Below are 22332 nucleotides of genomic sequence, written 5' to 3'. Positions count from 1 at the left end.
TTAAGATTTTTTTTTTTGATGTGAACTTTTTTTTTTTTTTTTTTTTTAAGGGCTTCCTTGGTGACTCAGATGGCAGATGGTAAAGCATCTGCCAGGAGACCCAAGTGTGATCCCTGGGTCGAGAAGATCCCCTGGAGAAAGAAATGGCTACATATTCCCGTGTTCTTGCCTAGAGAAGTCCATGGCTAGAGAAGCCTGGTGGGCTACAGTCCACTGGTTGTGGAAAGTGAGACAAGAATGAGCGACTAACACTTTCCGTTCTCTTTCATTTTTTGAAAGTCTTTATTGAATTTGTTACACATTGCTTCTGTTTCATATTTTGGATTTTTGGCCATGAGGCATGTGGGATCTTAGTTCCCTGACCAGGGATCGAACTGGCATCCCCTGCATTGAAAGGCAAGTGTCAACCCCCACATCACCATAACTGCCATTTTAAAAAATTGGTTTAATTTTTAAAAATGGATACTATCTATAGTATCCAGGGAAATCCTGGAAGACGCCTTTCTTTAGGGTTCATCCCCTCTGCTGAGCTCCACTAAGCAGTCTTTGGGGTGCACTGATCTGACATTTCCCTACCCTCCCTTAGTAGCAAAAATCTAGCCTCTAGTAGGCTTTTTTATTATTTTTGTTTTCCCAGGGCCAGGCATGGGTGGAGCAGAGGGCTGGCTCTGTGTGAAAGGAGGCTGGAGGAGAAGTGAAGTTGAGGCTAGGAATACCCATGACCTTGTTCACAGATCCCTTGTTGAGATCATCCAGCAGATGCCGAAGTCCCCGGAGGACCGGGCACAGCTACGATGTTAGTAAATGAAGGTGACGACGTAGCTTTTGTTGTTTAGAACTGGGAAGGTTTTAAGGTGGGAAAAGCAGGGGAAGTTGTTGGCCATGCTGGCAGAGTTCGCAACACTGTATGATTTTAAGGTGGACTCCCTGTTGAAGAGTGCCATATCTAAGAAGGAGAGATACATACATGTTTGCCAGCCTCGCTGGAATGTGGGCTTCTCTCTGGATTCGCTCTCCCCACCGTCGTGGATGAGTAAACTCTGTTCAGGGGAGGGATGCTTGGCCTCCGTGCTGACCCGAAGCCTCTTCAGACCGCAAATAGCCAGGTATTCAGTGGGGAGAGTGTTGGTACTGCATAGGGAAAGCTTCAGGTCCCGGACAAGCGTGAAGTTCAGCAGGAGCCCCAGCGCAGACGTGTCTGTGAACCAGACGGTCAGACGGTCACTATAGCTCGTTTGCTCGACGGCAAGAGGCAGCACGGTTTTACAGCTGCACATCAGGTTGGCCAAACTGTAGTCACAGTCTCGGATGTCTGCTGAGCAGCTGCACTTCCGAATGGTGTTTTCCTTGGTGAAAATGAGCGTGCCGTTCCTCTGAGCCCTGGTGAAGCAGTTGAGTGCAAAGACGCCCAGCGCACCGATCAGAAAGAAGCTGTGCCCAGAAGGAGTTGCCATTCTCGTCTCAGCGCAGGCCAGCCAGGTTCCCCTTCATGAGCCGATTCACTGAAACTCACCTGAAAGAAAATAAGTTTTGTTATCGTTTCTACTTAGAAACGAGCAACTTCTGGGAAAAAAGGAACCCCCGAAATAACATGTCGTAAACTTTCTCACTTGCAGTTTCAGCAAAGGCAGGCGATGCTAGGAGCCCAAGTGTAGGGCATGCTCTTTTCTAAGAGCCTGGGGTGGGGGTGGGGGGAGGGCAGCAACCAGGCCCCTAAAATCTGAAAAAGTGAGCTGGAAAACTCCCGGTGGTGTCTTCTGGTGGTGAGACGAACATGCCAACAAGCAAGCAAAGAGTAGATGCCGGGGGAGGAGACCTACTGCCCGCGGATGGAGAACTGGAGTGATTGGAGGGTATTGTCTGTCTTACCCACTTCAGCACGCACATTCCCTCCTCCCCCTCAATATCTGACTTCCTGGAATTCAGGAGACAAGCGGTTTCTTGTTGGAATCGGCTACCCACGTGCTATCTGTTAACGCAGCATGCATACCGATGATGAAACAGTTAATGGTAAACCTCAATGTCTAACTAGACAAACACGCTCCCCTCCCTCTTATCACTCTGTTTATACTACCGTTCATATTTTCCTGGTCTCCGAGACCAGGATTGTAGTCCACATTAACCGTGTCACTAGACAAGGAAAAGACCCACTGCACAGCAATTCACCGCAGGGATCCGGATTTACCAACTCCTTTCCCCCAAACAAACCGTATCAATCAATTTAATTTTTTTTTTTATTTTTCAGTTGGTTGCACGGGGTCTTTGCTGCCTCATGGGCTCTCTCCAGTTGTGGGTAGCAGCAGACACTCCTCCTTCCAGCGCTCAGGCTTCTCGTTGCCGTGGCTTCACTTGTTGCCAAGCACAGGCTCGAGTTTGCAGGCTCAGTAGTTGTGGCACGTGGGTTTGGTTGCTCAGCGGCATGCGGGATCTTCCCAGATCAGGGATCGAACCCGCGCCCCCTGAATTTGCAGGTGATTCCTAACCACTGGACCCCTAGGGAAGTCCTATGAACTGATTTCTCCAAAATGTGAAACAGTATGTAAACACCGATAAGTGATCAAATTAGGTAGGAATGCATGCTGAATTGAAAGAGCAGCCCTGATGTCCAATTTGGGTGAAAATGCCCTATGGGTGTCTGGCGTTTAATTGATGTGTGTGTGGTCTTCTTTTATGGTGTGATTGAAATGACACACCTTGTGAAACAGGACACCAGATTTCAGTTTTTCAGAAATAAGTAAATTTCCGCTGACTTAGCTGATGACCAAAGAGAGAAGGCAATATAATCCAGGGTATCTATCCATATGGCGGTGGGCACGGCAAGATGCTGGGAATGAGACCTCTGAACAGGATCTGGTGACGGCCCCCGCAGGAGGAGTGCTAAGGAGACACCGATGGAAAGTCAGTGCCCAGGGGGATAAACATGTGTCCAGAGAAGATGGTGACGGCGGGAAAGGAGCTAGGCTGACCCAAACCCTTTAGAGAGCAAGATGAGGCTATAAGAGGGCAGCTCAGGTCAGCGCGAAACCCGAAGGGGACAGAGCTAAGAATGCTAGGGCGGGTACACGGGCAGCACAAGGCCATCAGCAGGAGCTGGAGTGAGGGTAAGGAGATAACGAATCGTCTCAGCCAAGTACACCTGAACAGGAGGTGAGACATTGGTTCACAGCAGTCACAATGGCATCCGTCCATTCATCCAACAGCTGCTCATGGGGCGTTTCCTAGGTGGCAGGCACTTTGCTAGCCCTGGGGATGCAGCGCAGAATGAGAAAATGAGCAAAGAGCTCCATGGGACTTGATTCTGCTTCCAGTGCCCAAGGTGGGCCAGGCCTGCGTGTGAGGACCAGAGGCTAGGAGAGTGAAGATACAGAAAGAAACAAAACCTGGATGGATCCTGCCCCGAGGGCGCCTATGCAAAAGAGGAAGGTAAAGAAGGCTGAACTGAGGAAGTCAGTCCTTGGAAGGAAAGTTATGACCAACCTAGTCCGTCAGTGAAGTTGCTCAGTCGTGTCCAACTCTTGGCAATCCCATGGACTGTAGCCTACCAGGCTTCTCCATCCATGGAGTTTTCCAGGCAAGAGTATCGGAGTGGGTTGCCATTTCCTTCTCCACAGGATCTTCCCTACTTGGGGATCGACTGAGCTACCAGGGAAGCTAGTAGACAGCATATTAAAAAGCAGAGACATTACTTTGCCAACAAAGGTCCATCTAGCCAAGGCTATGGTTTTTCCAGTGGTCATGTATGGATGTGAGAGTTGGACTATAAAGAAAGCTGAGTGCAAAAGAATGGATGCTTTTGAACTGTGGAGTTGGAGAAGACTCTTGAGAGTCCCTTGGACAGCATGAGATCCAACCAGTCCATCCTAAAGATCAGTCCTGGGTGTTCATTGGAAGGACTGATGTTGAAGCTGAAACTTCAATACTTTGGCTACCTGATGCGAAGAGCTGACTCATTTGAAAAGACCCTGATGCTGGGAAAGATTGAGGGCAGGAGGAGAAGGGGACGGCAGAGGATGAGATGGTTGGATGGCATCACCCACTCAATAGATGTGGGTTTGGGTGAACTCCGGGAGTTGGTGATGGACAGGGAGGCCTGGCGTGCTGCAGTTCATGGGGTCGCAAAGAGTCGGACACGGCTGAGCAACTGAACTGAACTGAACTCCTGAAGATACACACATAGGATCATAGCAGAGAGGCAAGCTAAGAGTCCATTCAAGAAACTGGATAAGACGTTTGATAGTGCTTTATGTTTATTTTGAAGTTGCCACAGAGTTTGAGTTTTACCTTTTTTAAAAGTATAAGTACCGTGTTTGTGAATAAAGTTGTGAATAATGCTGGAAAAAAAAAAGTATAAGTAGTGGTTTTCTCCTTTCTCACAATGGATTAAAAAAATTTTTTTTAAATTAATTTTTACTGGAAAAATTTTTTTTACTGGAGTTTAGTTGATTTACAATGTTGGGTTAGTTTATGCTGTACAAAAAAGTAATTCAGTTATGCACATACGTATATCCACTCCTTTTTTAGATTCTATTCCCATATAGGTCGTTACAGAGTATTGAGAAGAGTTCTCTGTACTGTACAGTAGGTCCTTATTAACTATATGTTTTATATATAATACTGTATAAATGTCAATCCCAATATCCCAAATTATCCCTCCCTCCCTTACCCCTTAGTAATCATAAGGTTGTTTTGTACATCTGTGACTCTATTTCTGCTTTGTAAATGGGTTCATTTATACCTTTTTTTTCAGATTCCACATATAAGTGATATCATATATCTGTCTTTCTCTAACTCACTTCACTCAGTACACCAGTCTCTGAAAGTGAAAGTCACTCAGTCGTGTCCGACTCTTTGCTACCCCATGGACTATAGTCCATGGAATTCTCCAGGCCAGAATACTGGAATGGGTAGTCCTTCCCTTCTCCAGGGAATCGTCACAACCCAGGTCTCCCGCATGGCAGGAGGATTCTTTACCGCTTAGCTACCAGGGATGCCCAAGAATACTGGAGTGGGTAGCCTAGCCCTTCTCCTGCAGATCTTCCTAACCGAGGAATCAAACCACGGTCTCCTGAATTGCAGGGGGATTCTTTACCAGCTGAGCTACCAGGGAAGCCCCACACCAGTCTCTAGGTCCATCCACATTGCTGCAAATGGCATTATTTCATTCTTTTTTATGGCTGAGTAATACGTTTAATACACAGATTCGACACATTCTTGTTTACTGTGTCCCTTCTGCCACTTTAGCTTAGTGGAGAGTCAGACGCCTCTTGTTTGCATGCACCGTACCCAGCATCCATATCGGAGTGTGTTTTACTGCAAGTTCTTAGACCTGCTTTCTGCCTGTTTACATCGTTTAGTAGTATCTATATTTCACAGGGTTTTCTTAAAGGATTTATTCATTAGTTGATTTTGTAGCAAAAGAAAGAGTTTGAGAAATGTGTAGAGCCATAATTCTCCCTGAACGAGAGGCTTAACGGTTTTAAATTGTGTTGCAATGTGATGGTAAGTACCCCATTTAGTAAGGAACAGTGCATAATTTATTAATTACAAGACAATTTTAGATGATTATTTGTCCCAGATTCCACTGAAGGTTTCTAGGACTTCATGTCCCAGAAACCTCGTCATCCCTGGACTAGGAATGCTGACGCCAGTACCACTGGCCTGCTTTGTTCCCAGCCTTGGAGAGAAAGGAAGGGAGGGGCATCTATCCATCAGCTGAAACCTGGCAACAAAGTATTGATATCATTCTCTTAAGTGTTGATACTGATCAGAGGCACAGGTGGAAAAAGACAGGGGTAAGACACTTTGGCCACCTGATGTGAAGAACTGACTCATTTGAAAAGTCCCTGATGCTGGGAGGGATTGAGGGCAGGAGGAGAAGGGGACGACAGAGGATGAGATGGCCGGATGGCATCACTGACTCAATGGACATGGTTTGGGTGAACTCCAAGAGTTGGTGATGGATAGGGAGGCCTGGCGTGCTGCAGTCCATGGGGTTGCAGAGTCAGACACGACTGAGTGACTGAACTGAACTGAAGACAGGAAAAGAACATGAATTTCCCGGAACAAGTTAGGCTGGAGATCCCCAAAGGGATTTGTGAGCAACTTCCCAGCAGTCAAAGACCTGGCCGGACCTCAGCGGGAGCCCTGCCTCCTGGATGTCAGGGAGACTGAAGGCCAGACCAAGGAGGCCAGATGCATGGGGCCTCGTGAAGGGGCACAGAGTGGGCCAAGTGTCCCTGGTAATGGGTTTACGTGGTTTCCTCAAAGATGCTATGTGGACATTGTTCTCCTTCAGTCTTACAGTGAGTTTTTTTCTTTAGGTTTCTTGACTGTGGATTGTGAGCACCCGACTTTCATGACGTATTAATATGTATTCGTGCGTGCTCAGTTGCTCAGTCTTGTCCGCCTGTTTGTGACCCCCATGGACTGTGGCCCTCCAGGCTCCTTTGTCCTTGGGATTCTCCAGGCAAGAATACTGGGGTGGGTTGCCATTTCCTTCTCCAGGGGATCTTCCCAACCCAGGGATCGAACCCTTGTCTCCAGCATTGCAGGCAGACTCTTTCCCACTATTCATTTGGAGGTAAATTCCAGACCGGTGTAAGCAGAATGGGTGCAAGTGTGTCACATTGCCCCACCCCACCCCACCCCCCTTTAATATTTATTTATTTGGCTGTGCCAGGTCTTAGTTGCTGCCTGTGGGATCTAGTTCCCTGACCAGGAATCGAACCTGGTCCCCCTGCATTGGAAGTGCAGAGTCTCAGCCACTGGACCTGCAGACAGGTCCCTATCCCAGCCGCTTGATCTGCCTGTACCCATAGTTGAGGTGGCGCCATGGGAAGGATGGTTTTCTCTGGAGGCTGCTGAACTTGTAGAAGGGAACCATGGATCCGTTGGCAAGTGCCAAGTGTCCAGAAGGGGTGAGCTTGAGAGTGAAGCCAACCCAGAGAAAAGCAGAGATAAGAAGTGGAAAGATATTCCTAACAATCTTTTTTGTTTTTCAGCACCCAGATCAAGCTATGCCCGATATTCTTTCTTTTTTAAAAGAAAATGATTTATTTTATTTTTGGTTGCACTAGGTCTTCATTGCTGCACAGTGGCTTTCTCTGGTTGCAGAGGGCGGGTCTGCTGTCTAGCTGTGGCACACCGGCTTCTCGTTCCAAAGGCTTCTCTCGTTGAGGAGTGCAGGCTCCAGGTGCGTGGACTCAGTAGTTGCAGCTCAAGGGCTCCAGGGCAGTGATGCAGCAGTTGTGGCACATGGCGTAGTGACATTCTTTCCTGATTTTTTAAAAAAGATGTGAACCACACTTTTCCCCTATTCAAGCCAGTCTGAATTGGGATTCTATACTGAGCACTTGAAGGAGTCTTGGTGCCCTGACATTTGATAAACTAGGCTTTTTTCATTCACTCAGTAAACATTTGTTGAGCACTTGCTTTGTGCCTGGACTGTGCTAGAAGTGGAGAAAATAAAGCCAATAGGAGCTCTGCCAAGGAGTTACACTCTAGTCAAGGACACACTGAACCAATAGTCACAGTGTCGCATGATAATAATCATAACCACAACTTGTACGGGATATTCAGTCTGCACTAGGACTCCCTGGGAGTGGCTTAGTTCACAGGGGAGGTAATATCCGATTAGAGGAATATTTCTTGAGTGGGAAAGATAAAAGGAACATTATCTATGTAATTATCATAGGGTGATCAGAATTTTTATAATCAAAAAGTAGGATAGAGAGATGGACAGTTTATGAAGATGGCAGGAGTGGCAGTCAGTTCAGTTCAGTTCAGTTCAGCTGCTCAGTCATGTCTGACTCTTTGTGACCCCATGGACTACAGCACAACAGCCTTCCCTGTCCTTCACCATCTCCCAGAGCTTGCTCAAACTCATGTCCATCTAGTCGGTGATGCCATCCAACCATCTCATCCTCTGTCGTCCCCTTCTCCTCCCGCCTTCAATCTTTCCCAGCATCAGGGTCTTTTCCAATGAGTCAGTTCTTTGCATCAGGTGGCCAAAGTATTGGAACTTCAGCATCAGTTCTTCTAAAGAATAGTCAGGACTGATTTCCTTTAGGATGGACTGGTTGGATCTCCTTGCAGTCCAAAGGACTCTCAAGAGTCTTCTCCACACCATAGTTCAAAAGCATCAATTCTTGGGTGTTCAGCTTTCTTTATGGTCCACCCTCACATCCATATATGACTACTGGAGAAACCATAGCTGTGACTAGACAGCAGTAGGAAACCAGAGCAGCAGTAGGAAAGGCCAGTGAGGGTTCTGTGGGGCTGGAATCCTCTGACTTGCTCTGACACATCATTTTCTCAGTGTCCCAGCCTTTCCTGTGTTCACTCCATCACTGAGATTTGCCTGCTGTGACCTAATATGAACCCCCTCCACAACCCTAGGGGCAGGGACATAGGAAGGGGCAGGGGGCATGGGATCCATCTGTGCCCATCTTTTTATGCCATGCTAGAATCTGCCCACAAATGAACAAATGCGTAGTGAAACCAGGATAAGGTTTAATTGCTTCCTTACACTACAGTCTAATGCCGTTAAAAGCATAAGGTGGATTTACTCGGCTCCATGCAGCCATTCAGGGACTCAGGCTTCATTTTTTTTTTTAATGCTAACTTCTAGAGCCCTCAGGCCCTCCACAGCATTTTCCGCCCGCATTTCATGGGCCAGAACTGAGCCACCTGACTGCAAGCAGCTTGGAAATGATGCCCAGCAGTGTGCCAGGAAGGAAGAGGACAGCATGGGTATTGGTGGGCACTAAAAGTTACTGACCACACCTAGGTTGTAAGACACAAAGAATGACTTTATGCAACCACGGCAAAAGCTCAAGTGGTGTCAATCCTCCTAAGCCTTTTAGGCAAGAGGCTGAAAGCCATGTATGATCATTGACTCTTTGATCATGGAATCACTGAACATGTCCAGAAACCAGAGGTCCTATTCAGACTTAGTGCAAATATCGTTTTTATATTGCACTTGGAAAATCCTGAGTGCAATTAATGTGAACAGCTAGCTGCACAAAAGCAAAGACTCCTGAATTGAGCAGATACAGACATCAGACAACTTCAAAACAAATTCCACACAGATTCCTTCCCAATCTAGGATTACACCCAAAATTTAGATAATGTTTATACTTGGCTCCAAAGGGAATGTTTCAAACTGGACTGGTTTTGTTTATAAGAAGATATTACTAGTAAGGAGATAGTGTGTCAGTGGGAGGATAGCATTTGGACCATTTTCCTGAAAACAGATTTGAAATGTCATGAATAACGATGTTTTGAATTCTATAGTCTTAACACAGAAGACAAGAAAAACGACTGTGGGAATATAGAGTAACGTTCTCCAAATCCCTGCAGCAATTAAAACTGAAGAGATATCTCAAATTTTAATTCAGAAGTAAGTTTAATTTGAAATTAGGAGTGATTTTTTTTTTAAGCGGAAAGGCAATTTAAGGAAAAGACTCAATGGAAGAAACTAGAGAAGTAAGAGAACCAGACACTGATGAGATGCTCCAGTAAGAAGCAGACGGTCTGAAATATAATTCTGAATGGCAGCACGGGGTAGAAAGGCAGAAGAAATCCAGTGTCTGGATGTCCAAAAAAAAAAAAAAACCACTTGGATGCAGAACTTGAGGAGCTAGGCAAGGATGTCTCCCCCAAATGCCATCCCTAGAGGGTGTCCCTGCAAAACTCCTCTAATATTTGGAGGTGGTGAAAATGATAAAAATTCCAGAAAAGGAGACAATTTGGAATCTTGGGTGTGTCCCATAAAGGGAGAGATGTACCCACACTCTGGATTATTTTATCCAAAGGGTGCCCACTGCTTGCTGACACAGACAGTGGAAAGATGGCCTCACTTACCACAGCGGCCTGACAGGTTGCCCAAGCAACATTGCACGCTCTATGGGAACAAACAGCTGGGGAACTAACTGTAAAGTGAAGTGACTGGTAGGTGCTAATTAAAGACACAGCTGGAGTGTTGGGCAGGAATGCGAAAGACTCCCAAAGAACGTGCTGCCTGGACTGAGAAGAGAGAGGCTGGGATAAGGAAAGCTGAGATGCTGAAGACAGAAAAGCAATTTCAGCAAAATCTCAGTCTAGAGTACTTAGTGTGTCTTTGGGTCACGAGGCTAGGAACGAGGCTGGGACTGTGCCAACCAAGCTAAGGGGTCTGGTCTCCAAACTCTTCTGATCTTCACTCCTTAAATAAGAACCCTTTCCAACAGATATAATTTTTAATTTATAAAGGTTTTAGAAATACCACACTTAAACATTATTTACATTGTAAACAATACACAAAAAGAATGGACTTTAAAATGTTTGAGATGAATCATGAAAATGGCTTCCCTGGTGGCCCAGCCAGTAAAGAATCTGCCTGCAATGCAGGAGACCTGAGTTTGATCCCTGAGTCAGGAAGATCCCCTGGAGAACGACATTACTACCCACTCCTTGGAGTGGGTATTCTTGCCTGGAGAATTCCACAGATAGAGCCCACTAGTGGGCTACAGTCCACGGGGTCACGAAGAGTCGGATATGATTGAGTGATTCACACTTCCACCTCACTGGCTTGTGTATATACACACCCTCTTTGGAGGTCCCTGCAAGCGACAAAAGTTAGGAGCTGAGGGTTTGTAATCAGGGGCGACCTGGGTAGATCTGTGCTTATGGAAGCTCATGGAGGTGCCAGGTGGAGTCTGAATTACAAGAGCAGAGACCAGGCAACAAAGAGTTCTAAGTGAAAAAACACTTTTCACTTGCATTTTCTCTGATGGTTTATCTTTCTCCATTTGCTGACTCCTTCTAACTCCAGGCTCTCCAGATAAATTTATTTCAATATCTGGAGTCTTTGAGGGGGTAGAGAGAACCAAGAGGGTGGAACTGAGGAGGTGGGGAGGAGGTCGCCCTGATGTTCCCTTGCTGTACCTTCATCTTAATTCCTTTCCATCCACTCTTTCCAGGTTCAGTTCAGTCATTCAGTCGTATCCGACTCTTTGCGATCCCATGGACTGCAGTATGCCAGGCCTCCCTATCCATCACCAACTCCCGGAGTTTACTCAAACTCAGGTGCCCGGTGCTAAAAACCGACTCTCATATAAGGGTCGAAAATGATTTTTGCTGTTGTTCAGTCCCTAAGCTGTGTCCGACTCTTTGCAACCCCATGGACTGCAGCACTCCAGGTAAGCATTAATATAGATTTAAATAAACACATTCTTGCCCAAGGCAATTGCACTTTAAGCCTTATCCCTACCTTGCTCCTTGTTAGAGGGAGAGCAAAGGATAGATAGAAGCATGGGAGAAGTGTGGGGTGAGACTCTTGTCTAGAACCCAGTGGCCATCTGATCTCAGGCTCACTTCCCACTTGTTCGTGGCTGTGATATCACTCTGCCCATGGAGGCCAGAGGGGAAATATTGGCTACTCTCTGTTATATGGATGAGATTCTCACCGAGATGCTGGATGAAGGCTTTAGGTGAAGAACCTTGAGAAGGATTTTTTTGGAAAAAAAAAAGAAAAGAAAGGATTTTCAGCATTTTCCTTTTCTTTGACTCTGGTCCGCAAGTGCACTGCAGGAAGCAGGTTAGAGATAAACACTATATAAACACTATGTAAGCTGATATTGGAAAGAGGAATGATATGCTTAGTGTTTAATATCTCAACGCTTACGATGTTGAAGGTAATCTGGGTTTCTCCCCAATGTTTTCTTACTGGGATGAGTGTTGCCGTTTCTTTCTTCCTCACATTCCACCGTGGCATACACCCTGTCCGTGGGACGAGCCGCTCGGTTTTCACACACCTTCCTAGGTGATCCTGAAGTCACCACCCTGTGCCTGTTGACGAAAATCACTTCCCTTCCATGGAGGTTTACAAAGCTCATCATGAGGGCCAGGAAAGTGGGCTCACTGTGACTCTGAGGCGACCGGTTTCTCTTTAGAGTTACACAGTAGGACCTCAACTATTTGCTGTCATCTGATGGCTTTCCTCATCCAGAGAAAGAAAAAGTACAAGTTTGTGTTTCCCCAAGTTGGAATTCAGGCAGAATCAGCTTCAAGTGTGCAATTCAGGTCTTCGGGAGATGCAATTTAAACTGTTTTTGTGATTATTAAACTCACTGGATATTTTGGATCTAAAGAGTCTTTTCTTAATCATTTCTCTTAAAATAGCATGGGAATGAAACCACACAGGGTTTAACCACACAGGGTTAAAATAAGAATAATGCAAGATGCATGTTGTAATATTAATATATATCTATTAGTGCTATTCACTATCACAACTAATCATAAGAACTGTAATATTAATGCACAGAGTACTTTCAGTTCAGTTCAGTTCAGTCGCTCAGTCGTGTCTGACTCTTTGGGACCCCATGAATTGCAGCACGCCAAGCCTCCCTGTCCATCACCAACTCCCAGAGTTCACTCAGACTCATGTCCATCGAGTCCGTGATGCCATTCATCCATCTCATCCTCTGTTGTCCCCTTTTCCTCCTGTCCCCCAATCCCTCCCAGCATCAGAGTCTTTTCCAATGAGTCAACTCTTCGCATTAGTTGGCCAAAGTACTGGAGTTTCAGCTTTAGCATCATTCCTTCCAAAGCACACCCAGGGCTGATCTCCTTTAGAATGGACTGGTTGGATCTCCTTGTAGTCCAACGGACTCTTAGGAGTCTTCTCCAACAGAGTGCTGCTAAGTCACTTCAGTCGTATCCAACTCTGTGTGACCCCATAGACGGCAGCCCACCAGGCTCCCCCGTCCCTGGGATTCTCCAGGCAAGAACACTGGAGTGGGTTGCCATTTCCTTCTCCAATGCATGAAAGTGAAAAGTGAGAGGGAAGTCGCTCAGTCGTGTCTGACTCTTCGCGACCCCATGGACTGCAGCCCACCAGGCTCCTCCATCCATGAGATTTTCCAGGCAAGAGTACTGGAGTGGGGTGCCATCGCCTTCTCCACTCCACCAGAGTACTTTAGTACTATTCATAAACTATGACTTTTGTAATGTCAGAATTAAATTAATAGTAATAATAGGAATATATATATTTGGGATATTAGAGCATTTCAAACGCCACCTGTGCAAACCTCTAAAGTAATGGTTCATTTAACACACTGCTTGCATTGAAAATCTGAATGGAGAACAGGCTCAGAATAATGATGATGTGTGGGGGTCTGGAGGAGGGGTTGGTGGAGGGAAGCGTCAGCACTCGTCTCCTTTTTCATTGTGGTGTTGTTCATTCGCTAAGTTGTGTCTGACTCTTCGAGACCCCATGGACTGCAGCATGCCAGGGTCCTCTGTCCTTCACTGTCTCCCTGAGTTTGCTCACATTTATGCCCATTGAGTCAGTGAGACTATCTAACCATCTCATCTTCTACTGCCCTCTTCTCCTTTTGCCTTTAATATTTCCCAGCATCAAGATCTTTTTGAATGAGTCGGCTCTTCGCATCAGGTGGCCAAAGTATTGGAGCTTTAGCTTCAGTATCAGTCCTTCTAATGTATATTCAAGGTTGATTTCCTTTAGGATTGACTAGTTTGATCTTCTTTCAGTCCAAGGGACTTTCAAGAGTCTTCTCCAGCACCACGGTTTGAAAGTATCAATTTTTCAGAGCTCAGTCTTTTCAACCCAGACTAATTAAAGCTGTGGGCTGAGTCCAGAGGAGCTGTAGGCAGAGGTTGCCTAGACAGCTCTCAAGAGCTCTGAGATGTGGGGCTTAGAGGTGGGGGACAGAGGCATTCTCCCCACTTCTGCACCGAGGGTAGCCCAGGTCTGGCACAGTGAGGGGCAGGCAGCATCATTTGGCCCCGCCTGGAGGACACACTGGGATGCTCCTGAACTCTGCTCTCTGGGAAGTGAATCAACAGGAAGCCCCTTAGCAGCAGCATGGGACAGTTAACATCCAACGGTGACAGAGGCACATGAAAGGACCCCTTGGGAACACAGGTAAGGCAATCCTGGGGATCCCAAGAAATGATTAGAGGAGACTTTATTGTGTAGACATAGTGGTATGGAAGGAGGCAAGGACCTGTATCAGGAGGGTGGGAACACAAACCAATCAATTATAAGCAGTTAGTGTTAATTTAGCTTTATATGTGCCCAACGGGTGGGGAAGCCAGGACCTCTTCAAGTATCACTTGGATTGCTGCTTTCAGATAAATGTGTTTAATGATAGAAATGAACTAATGTTCTCAAAAGTTTCTAGTCTGAGATAATTAAGAGCTAACTGAAAACAGGCATTTTATGTTTTGAAAGCACTGAGCTTAACTGAATGTTGATATCACGCACAGTTTGCCCATTGGGTGCTGGACCCACAGCTGTTGGTATGTTGTGTAAGTCGGATCTCTGCTGTGACAAAGCCCTGGTCTTCTGGCTGACCTTGGTTTCCCAGTCCCTGGTGCCTGACACATGGAGGCCCTCTATAAACACTTGTGTTATTCAAGCGCATCCCTGCGTTAGCTAAGTCAGAGTGCATGTATCCCTCCTTTGCTTCCTCTCTTACTTTTGCCTCCTAGAATTGTGGAGTGTAGCACGTGATCAAATCAGCGAGCAAAATCCATTTCAGCGTGAATTTCAGCGCACGGCCCAGCCATGAGAGAGGAAGCATGATGGACTCTTGTGTGTTAGTCAAAGAGTGGGTGTATTTGAGCTCAGTATCCCATGTCTTGCCTCTGAATCTCCTTGAAGGCCATCGAATGACATCTGGCGTAAGTCCCAACAGGCAACCCCAACCTCTTGTGACTTTACCAGTGAGCATCCTCTAAGTTTGCAGTTGCCTTGGACCATTTCTGTGAATCTGATGGAGACACAGAAAGGTGAAACACAGTCACCCAAGATGGGGACCATGAGCCCCAAATCAGAGCCCCAGATGGCTATCCTTCCACCTCACTCCACAGACTAAAGGGAAACATGAGTAAAATCAGCGTTGAGTACATATTGATCTCATAGATATTTGTGGGCATCAGAAACTATCGCCTGGATTGCTTTTGGTTGAAAGGTTATATGAACCCTGCTGCAAACTTCCCAACAATCTAACATTTAAGCATCCAGTCTTATAAAACTAATATGGGAAGAGATTTGCTCAAATTACTGGGCCTGTATGACATGAGCGGGAGGTTGCCAAGGAAAATAAGCCAGAGTAATCCCTTTGCTAGGAGATGAGAAACAAAAAATGCTGGTAGACCTTTAATATTTTAATTACCTGCTTCCAGAACAATAAAAAGGGATTCAGGTCTTCCAGTTAACAGTTGTACATTATTACAGTCCCATAAAGTACCTTAAACTATTTCCTTAAAATGTAAGCCTTAAGCTTTTTCCTTTCATCTGCCTTCAATGATTAGATTTCAGAAAAGTTAAGGGTTAAATTTTTCCTTTAGTGGTTTTAGTTACAAATATTGGAACCAAAGGCAATTTGAAATTTGTTGCTTTCTTGGAAGATTTTTAAGAGTTTTTGTATGTCTACAACTAAAGGTAATGTGAGATCCTGGAACAGAAAAAGGACATTGGGTATCTAAAAAAATCTGAATAAAATATGGATATTAGTTAATAATAATAATGCATCAATATTGGTTCATTAATGGTGACAAATGTATACTACAGGAATGTAAGATGCTAATAAAAGGGGAGACTGGTTGTTGGGTACATGGGAACTCTCTGTGCTAGCATCACAATTTCCCTGTACGTCTAAAACAATTCTAAAATGAGACTTTTATGTGAAAAGAATGCCTCCTGATCTCATTGATGACTCACAGAAGATTGTTTTTGTGACAAGAGCAGGGCTCCAGTGGATACACTGGACAACAAAATTTGGGTCAAATAGAACATCCATTAAGTGGTGACTAAGCATCACTACAAAGGACTCCTATAGAGCTCCTGGCCTTGGAGAAGATCTTGGCTTCCTTACTGACCTGGAAGATCAGGCATTTCAGAGACGCAAATGAGAAGTGGTCCTTTAATGGGAAATAAGTCACAACTGGAAAGAAGAGGCATCAGGGAAAACTGTTAGAACAAGTCCTGACGTGTGTGCATAGGTGTGTGTGTGTGTGTGTGTGTGTGTGTGAGATGCTACCTCATACTGCTTATGTTGCCCCGTGTCAGAGGTGTTTTCTATTTCTCATCTGCTAAGAAACCATCAGGATTCCCAGGGGGCCCAGTGGTAAAGTATCTGCCTGCCAATGCAGGAGGTGCAGGAGATATGGGTTCTGTCCCTGGGTTGGAAAGATCCCCTGGAGAAGGAAATGGCTGCCCACTCCAGGATTCTTGTCTGGGAAATCCCAGGGACAGAAGAGTCTGATGGGCTATAGTACACGGGATGGCAAAGAGTTGGACACAACTGAGTGTAGGTGCACACACACACACACACACACACACACGAAACCACCCTCATCTCTTAAACTGTCTTCACATCTTTCATGAATCTTTGGTAGACTAGATTCACGGATGACAGTTCTTGCCTGCCTCCAACTTCTTATTGGTCTACCTCAGTTAACCATAAAGGAAAAACCAAGCTTGTATAAGCAAATCTATAGTCACATAGAAAGTCAGTGCTTGCTTATGTCAGATTTTTAAGCCACTCTATAATCAGGCTGTCCTTAGGGTGGCCCCACTGGAATGATTGTCATCAGGTTCCCAGTGACTCCCATTCCCCAATGTGTCAAAGTGGAGTGACGTGAAGTGAAGTCGCTCAGTCGTGTCTGACCCTTTGCGACCCCATGGACTGTAGCCTTCCAGGCTCCTCTGTCCATGGGATTTTCCAGGCAATATACTGGAGTGGATATCCATTTCCTTCTCCAGGGGATCTTCCCAACCCAGGGATTGAACCCAGGTCTATCACATTGTAGACAGACACTTTACCGTCTGAGCCACCAGGGAAGTCCCGTGTGTCAAAGCCAATGGTTAATTTCCTTGTCCCGTTGTGCCTGACTGCTCACTAGCATTTGATATGGTTGCCCACTCCCTCCTTCCTGAGCAAAGACCCTTCTGTTCTTCCTTTCCGTTGCATGCTCCTGTTTCCTTGCCACCTGACCACCTCAGTGGTCACTCCTTCTCAGTATCGAGCTAGCACCTTCTCTCCTTCCATGATGCTGTTGCATACCCCTTGTTCAGCAACTGGCTCTCTTCTCGGTGTATATCCACTCCCTTGGAGATTGCATGCTGACCCCTGCATTTCAGTATTATCTATATGCTGATCATTACCCAGCTCCCAAATCCTCCCTTGAACTTCACGCTCATGTATCCAGCATCTCACTTGATAGCTCTACCTGAATATCTAACAGACACCTCAAACTTAACTTGTCAAATGTACACTACTTGACTCCTAAGAAAGTTCAGACTGCTAGATGAAGAAGAGACGTTATTGCATTAAAATTTTACTACACAAAATTTTGGGCTTCCTGGGTGGTACAGTGAAAAAGAATCTCCCTGCCAGTGCAGGGGACGCAGGAGACACGGGTTTGATCCCTGGGTTGGGAAGATCCCCTGGAGAAGGAAATAGCAACCCACCCCAGTATCTTGCTTGGAAAATCCCATGGACAGAGGAGCCTGGTGGGCTACAGTCCATGCGGTCACAAAGAGTTGGACTTGACTGAGTGACTGACACGCACACACAGACCTTTACTGCCCCTCAGCCCTGTGATCCCAGGGTTAAACTAGCTAAATATAGAAAACAGTCATTGATAAGAGGCAATGTACTTTCAAATAAGAAATGTGGGAGTTACATGTGTGTTGAAAACGACTGAAATTAGGAACTACATGCTTCCTTAATATTAATAATAATATTTAATAAGTGCGTCTTTTGGTGCCAGGTATTATTTGGAGTATTATTGCATGTCTTATATCATTTAATCCTTGCAATAATCTTAAAAGTAGATATTATGACCCGATTTTCATTATCAGAAACACAGAGAGGTTTCACAGCATGGTCACAGTCACAGAGCCAGAAGGAAACAGCTAAGATTTGAACCCAGACAGCCACATATACTCTAGGGAGTCATGATGGAAATGACAGTCCTATTTCCCATCCTAGAGTTGAGTTCCTACTCACATGACATCCCGTACCTCGGATTCCATTACTAGATTCTGTGGCCTTTAACCTCAAGTGTGTGTAGAAACCTCAAGCTAAATGAATGGGAAACAAAAGGAAAGAAGGGAGTTCCATTGTGCACAAGCATCAGAACACTTGTTTTTTTTTTTTTTAAGAAGACACTTGTAAATTCGATCTTTAAGGACAACGTTGGTTGAATGCTACTTCTGTTACCATGGTCAGGGAACATGGGGCAAAGGCTTCTCGAGAGTGAGCCAATAGGCAGTCGCAACTAAAATAGACAGCTTTCTGCTTGACACAGGTTCCTGTGACAGTTAATTAGCCAATGGTTGCGAACCCCTCAAGCCTTTCCTGTAAATGGCTTGATGTGCCTGTATGCGTGGTAAGCTGCTTCTGTCGTGTCTGACTCTCTGTGATGCTATGGGCCACGGCCCGCCAGGGTCCTTTGTCCCTGGGATCCTCCAGGCAAGAATACTCGAATGGGTGGCCATGTCCTCCTCCAGGAGATCTTCCCTGACCCAGGGATCAAACCCATGTCTCTTACATCTCCTGCATTGACAGGTGGGTCCTTTACCAATAGTGCCACCTGGGAAGCCCAAATGACTGGGTATACCCTTAGCTAGTCCGACCACTGGTGCTCCAGCTCGGCACATCTGGCCCCTGATCACACAGCCACGGGAAACGGTGATGGTCTCTTCTGACCACAGACACAGACATGACCCACTGCGCCTGACTTGCTTCTTCTGTCCACACCACACGGCTTGTGGGGTCTTAGTTCCCCAACCAGGGGTTCAGCCCAGGCCCCTGGCAGTGAGAGGGCCACTGAACCACCAGGAAATTCCACGGACCCTGAATTTTAAAGGTAGATAGTATACTGCTGCTGCTGTTAAGTCGCCTCAGTCGTGTCCGACTCTGTGCGACCCCATAGACGGCAGCCCACCAGGCTCCCCCGTCCCTGGGATTCGCCAGGCAAGAACACCAGAGTGGGTTGCCATTTCCTTCTCCAATGCATGAAAGTGAAAAGTGAAAGTGAAGTCGCTCAGTCGTGCCCGATTCTTAGCGACCGCATGGACTGCAGCCCACCAGGCTCCTCCGTCCATGGGATTTTCCAGGCAAGAGTACTGGAGTGGGGTGCCATTGCCTTCTCCGAGATAGTATACTAGGTCTAAGTAATTAAAATACTGAGGTGAAAAAGAAAATTGAGAGATCCAAACCAGCTGTTGAGAAGTATTCATTTCCATAGAGGCTTTGTCAGACCAATTTCTGTCAAAAATATGATGTGAAGTCTTTTTTCCTTTTCAAACATTATTTTAAATAATGTATTACATTGAATTATTTGGTATAAAAATAAAAGTAATAAAACTTCCCAGAGATCACTCCTTCATCAAAAAAAATTTCAAGCAAAAGAGGTCCGATAGTTTTGGTAGTTTTTAAGGACAGGTTTTTATGAATATTATGCCCAGTTCTTTGGAAACATTTCCTTTCCTCAATATGCACCAACACACGTATTGCTAAGAAACTCCCCTAAAACATATTTATGAAACAACAAAATATCTGTAGAACTGCGTAAGGATTACTGGTTTTGACTAAGACATCCCTGTAAGCCTGTTGCCTTTTGCTATAGTATTTATCTTGTTTGTTTCACTTTTGAATACAGGGGCCAATTTTTTAAAAAGTTAACTGATCTAAATGTTGATGCTCATCTCAATTTGATTTCTTCTTGTCTTCCTATGTTTTTTAATGAATAGTGTGTAAATAAACAGTAAATATAACACCATTAGATAAATATAACATTATTAGATAAAAACAGAGCAAAGAAATAATAAAAACCAACGTTTTGAGAGTTCCCAGTTTTGCTTGTGATCACAATAAGGAAAAGCGATATAACACATAACTCTTTCACTGAGTTCTTATTTAGTGTTAAAGACCAACAGGAAATATAGCTGGAATTTTTCTTGTTCTTGTTCTTTTTTTTTTTTTTTTTACTTTTCGCCAGATCTTAAAAATAGAAACAAGAAGCCCAGATTCCACGGAGATATCTGTTACATAATATTAACCTAAGTGAGTCTATCTATTTAGGGAATAATGAGAAGACCACTTCATTCTTTGCTTGATGTTCTGAAAACATTTCCTTTGAAAGGAAAGAGAATCTCAGTAGAAAGCAATTCACATGCCCGGAAGCTTAAAGGAGAGTTTCACGGTGAAAGTGACTCATAAGTGTGCGTTATATTCAGGAAACGCAAACACTGCAGAAGAAGGTGGTGCTGATGGTGGCTCTTCAAACATTACAGAACTGTCCTGCCATGCAGCAGAAATCTGAAGCTGTTAAAAACTGTTAAGCCTGATAGGCTTTGCAAAAAAGAACAGAGAAATGACTTACATCTCAGAGTTCCACTAAGAGGTTGTCTCCTTCACTCCCGGGCTGATCCTTCACTCAGGCTTGACAGCTGGTTTAATCTGCCGGCAGGAAGGACGGAATGCCTGTTCTTGCACTTGCTGTTCTTTTCCGTTTTCAGAAGGCCAGTGGCCTTGGTCATTTCCATGGCAACCAGAAGCACGCTGCCAGCCTTCCAGTTTCATGAACCACACAGCAGAAGAGAACCCGTCTTGGTTACTGCTGGCCACTCTTTGGGAGTTCCAAAGTGGAAAGTTTCCAGAAAAGTCAAAGGAGACTGCTGCTCTATGCTGTACTTGAAGGGCTGACGGTGATGTGAGGAATTCTACTTTAGCAGGAAATTGAATGGATTAAACGTAGAGCGTGGAAGACTCCTTGATGCTTTTACTACCATGATCATGCTTTGTTCCACTCTTTTTGGCCCAGTGAATTGTTACTTACGGCAAATAACCCGAACTTGTATAAAAATTGTCCCAGTGTAGTTGTTCCAAAGAGAAAATGAACTCATTTTAGCTCCAAAGACGTAGTCCTGACGAGAGATTATTACACTGTGTGAAGTAAGTCAGACAAAGACAAAGATCATATGAAATCACTTATCTGTGGAATCTAAATATGATGCAATTTTAGTATATGTGCTGCCAAAGCTAGCGCTAAAATATGATACAAATGAACTTCTTTACAGAACAGGACCAGACTCACACACATAGAAAACAAACTTATGGTTACCAGGGACTTCCCTGGTGGTCCACTGGTTAAGACTCTGAGCTTCCCATGCATGGGGGTGTGGGTTCGATCCCTGGTGGGGGAACTAAGATTCCACGCTTTGTGCTGCATGCCCCCTCCCCAAAATAGCATCATACAAACTTATGGTTACTACATGGGGAAGGGGAGGGGGAGGAATAAATTAGAAGTTTGTAATTAGCAGGTATAAACTATTGTATGTAAAACAGATGAACAACAAGGTCCTGCTGTGTAACACAGGGAGCTATACTCTATATCTTACAATAGCCTTTAATGGAAAAGAATATGAGAAAGAATATATATACACGTATCTGTGTATATCATTTTGCTATACACCAGAAACTAACACAACATTGTAAATCAACCAAACTTCAACAACAAAAAAAACCAAAACAAAGATATAGTCCCGCTCTATCTTCAGTTCAGTTGCTCAGTCGTGTCTGACTCTTTGTGACCCCATGGACTGCAGCACACCAGCCTCCCTGTCCATCACCAACTCCTGGAGTTTACTCAAATTCATGTCCATTGAGTCGGTGATGCCATCCAGCCATCTTATCCTCTGTTGTCCCCTTCTCTTCCCGCCTTCAATCTTTCCCAGCATCAGGGTCTTTTCAAATGAGTCAGTTCTTTGCATCAGGTGGCCAAAGTATTGGAGCTTCAGCTTTAGCATCAGTCCTAATGAACACTCAGGACTGATCTCCTTTAGGATGGACTGGTTGGATCTCCTTGCAGTCCAAGGGACTCTCAAGAGTCTTCTCTGACTCCGCGGTTCAAAAGCACCCATTCTTTGGCGCTCAGCTTTCTTTATAGTCCAACTCTCACATCTATACATAACTACTGGAAAAATCATAGCTTTGACTAGACAGACCTTTGTTGGCAAAGTAACGTCTCTGCTTTTTAATAAGCTGTCTAGGTTGGTCATAACTTTTCTTCCAAGGAGCAAGCTCTGTCTTAAGTTCATTTGAAAAAACGTTAAAAACAAATAAACATGTAAAATATTCTGTTTCATTAACTAATGAGGGCTCATTATGGGAGAAACCAGATGGATGGTGGTGATGGAGAAAAGTTTTGCTACTTAAAAATATTAGAAGACTGGAGCAATTGAATCTATCATTCCCCGTATACAGATTAGCCAATATGCTAAGGAAGAGAGCACCTCCCTAGGGAAGTTTA

At 45.0% G+C, this 22332-nt stretch overlaps 1 protein-coding gene across 2 annotated transcripts; it reads right to left on the bottom strand.

Moving 5' to 3' along the window:
• Window positions 1-512: 512 nt before the first annotated feature.
• On the bottom strand, window positions 513-20477 carry EPCIP (exosomal polycystin 1 interacting protein). Of its 2 annotated transcripts, none has more exons than XM_068984378.1 (2): window positions 20404-20477; window positions 513-1513 (listed from the first exon to the last, which is right to left on the bottom strand). In XM_068984378.1, the coding sequence occupies exon 2, from the start codon at window positions 1452-1454 to the stop codon at window positions 798-800; it is 657 nt and encodes a 218-aa protein (XP_068840479.1). In that variant the 5' UTR covers window positions 1455-1513; window positions 20404-20477; the 3' UTR covers window positions 513-797. The 2 variants fall into 2 exon arrangements, with proteins under 2 accessions (XP_068840479.1, XP_068840485.1); XM_068984384.1 differs by lacking the exon at window positions 20404-20477 and adding an exon at window positions 1611-1677.
• Window positions 20478-22332: the final 1855 nt, after the last annotated feature.

The sequence above is a fragment of the Capricornis sumatraensis genome, chromosome 1 (genome assembly GCF_032405125.1).
Source record: "Capricornis sumatraensis isolate serow.1 chromosome 1, serow.2, whole genome shotgun sequence".
NCBI classification, from domain to species: Eukaryota; Metazoa; Chordata; class Mammalia; order Artiodactyla; family Bovidae; genus Capricornis; species Capricornis sumatraensis.
Note: the sequence above shows the minus strand (reverse complement) of the source record. Positions and strands in the feature narration are given on the sequence as shown.

What these genes read in the sequence shown, in the direction of transcription:
- EPCIP (XM_068984378.1), bottom strand. Translation starts at nt 1,454, where the DNA reads ATGGCAACTCCTTCTGGGCACAGCTTCTTTCTGATCGGTGCGCTGGGC.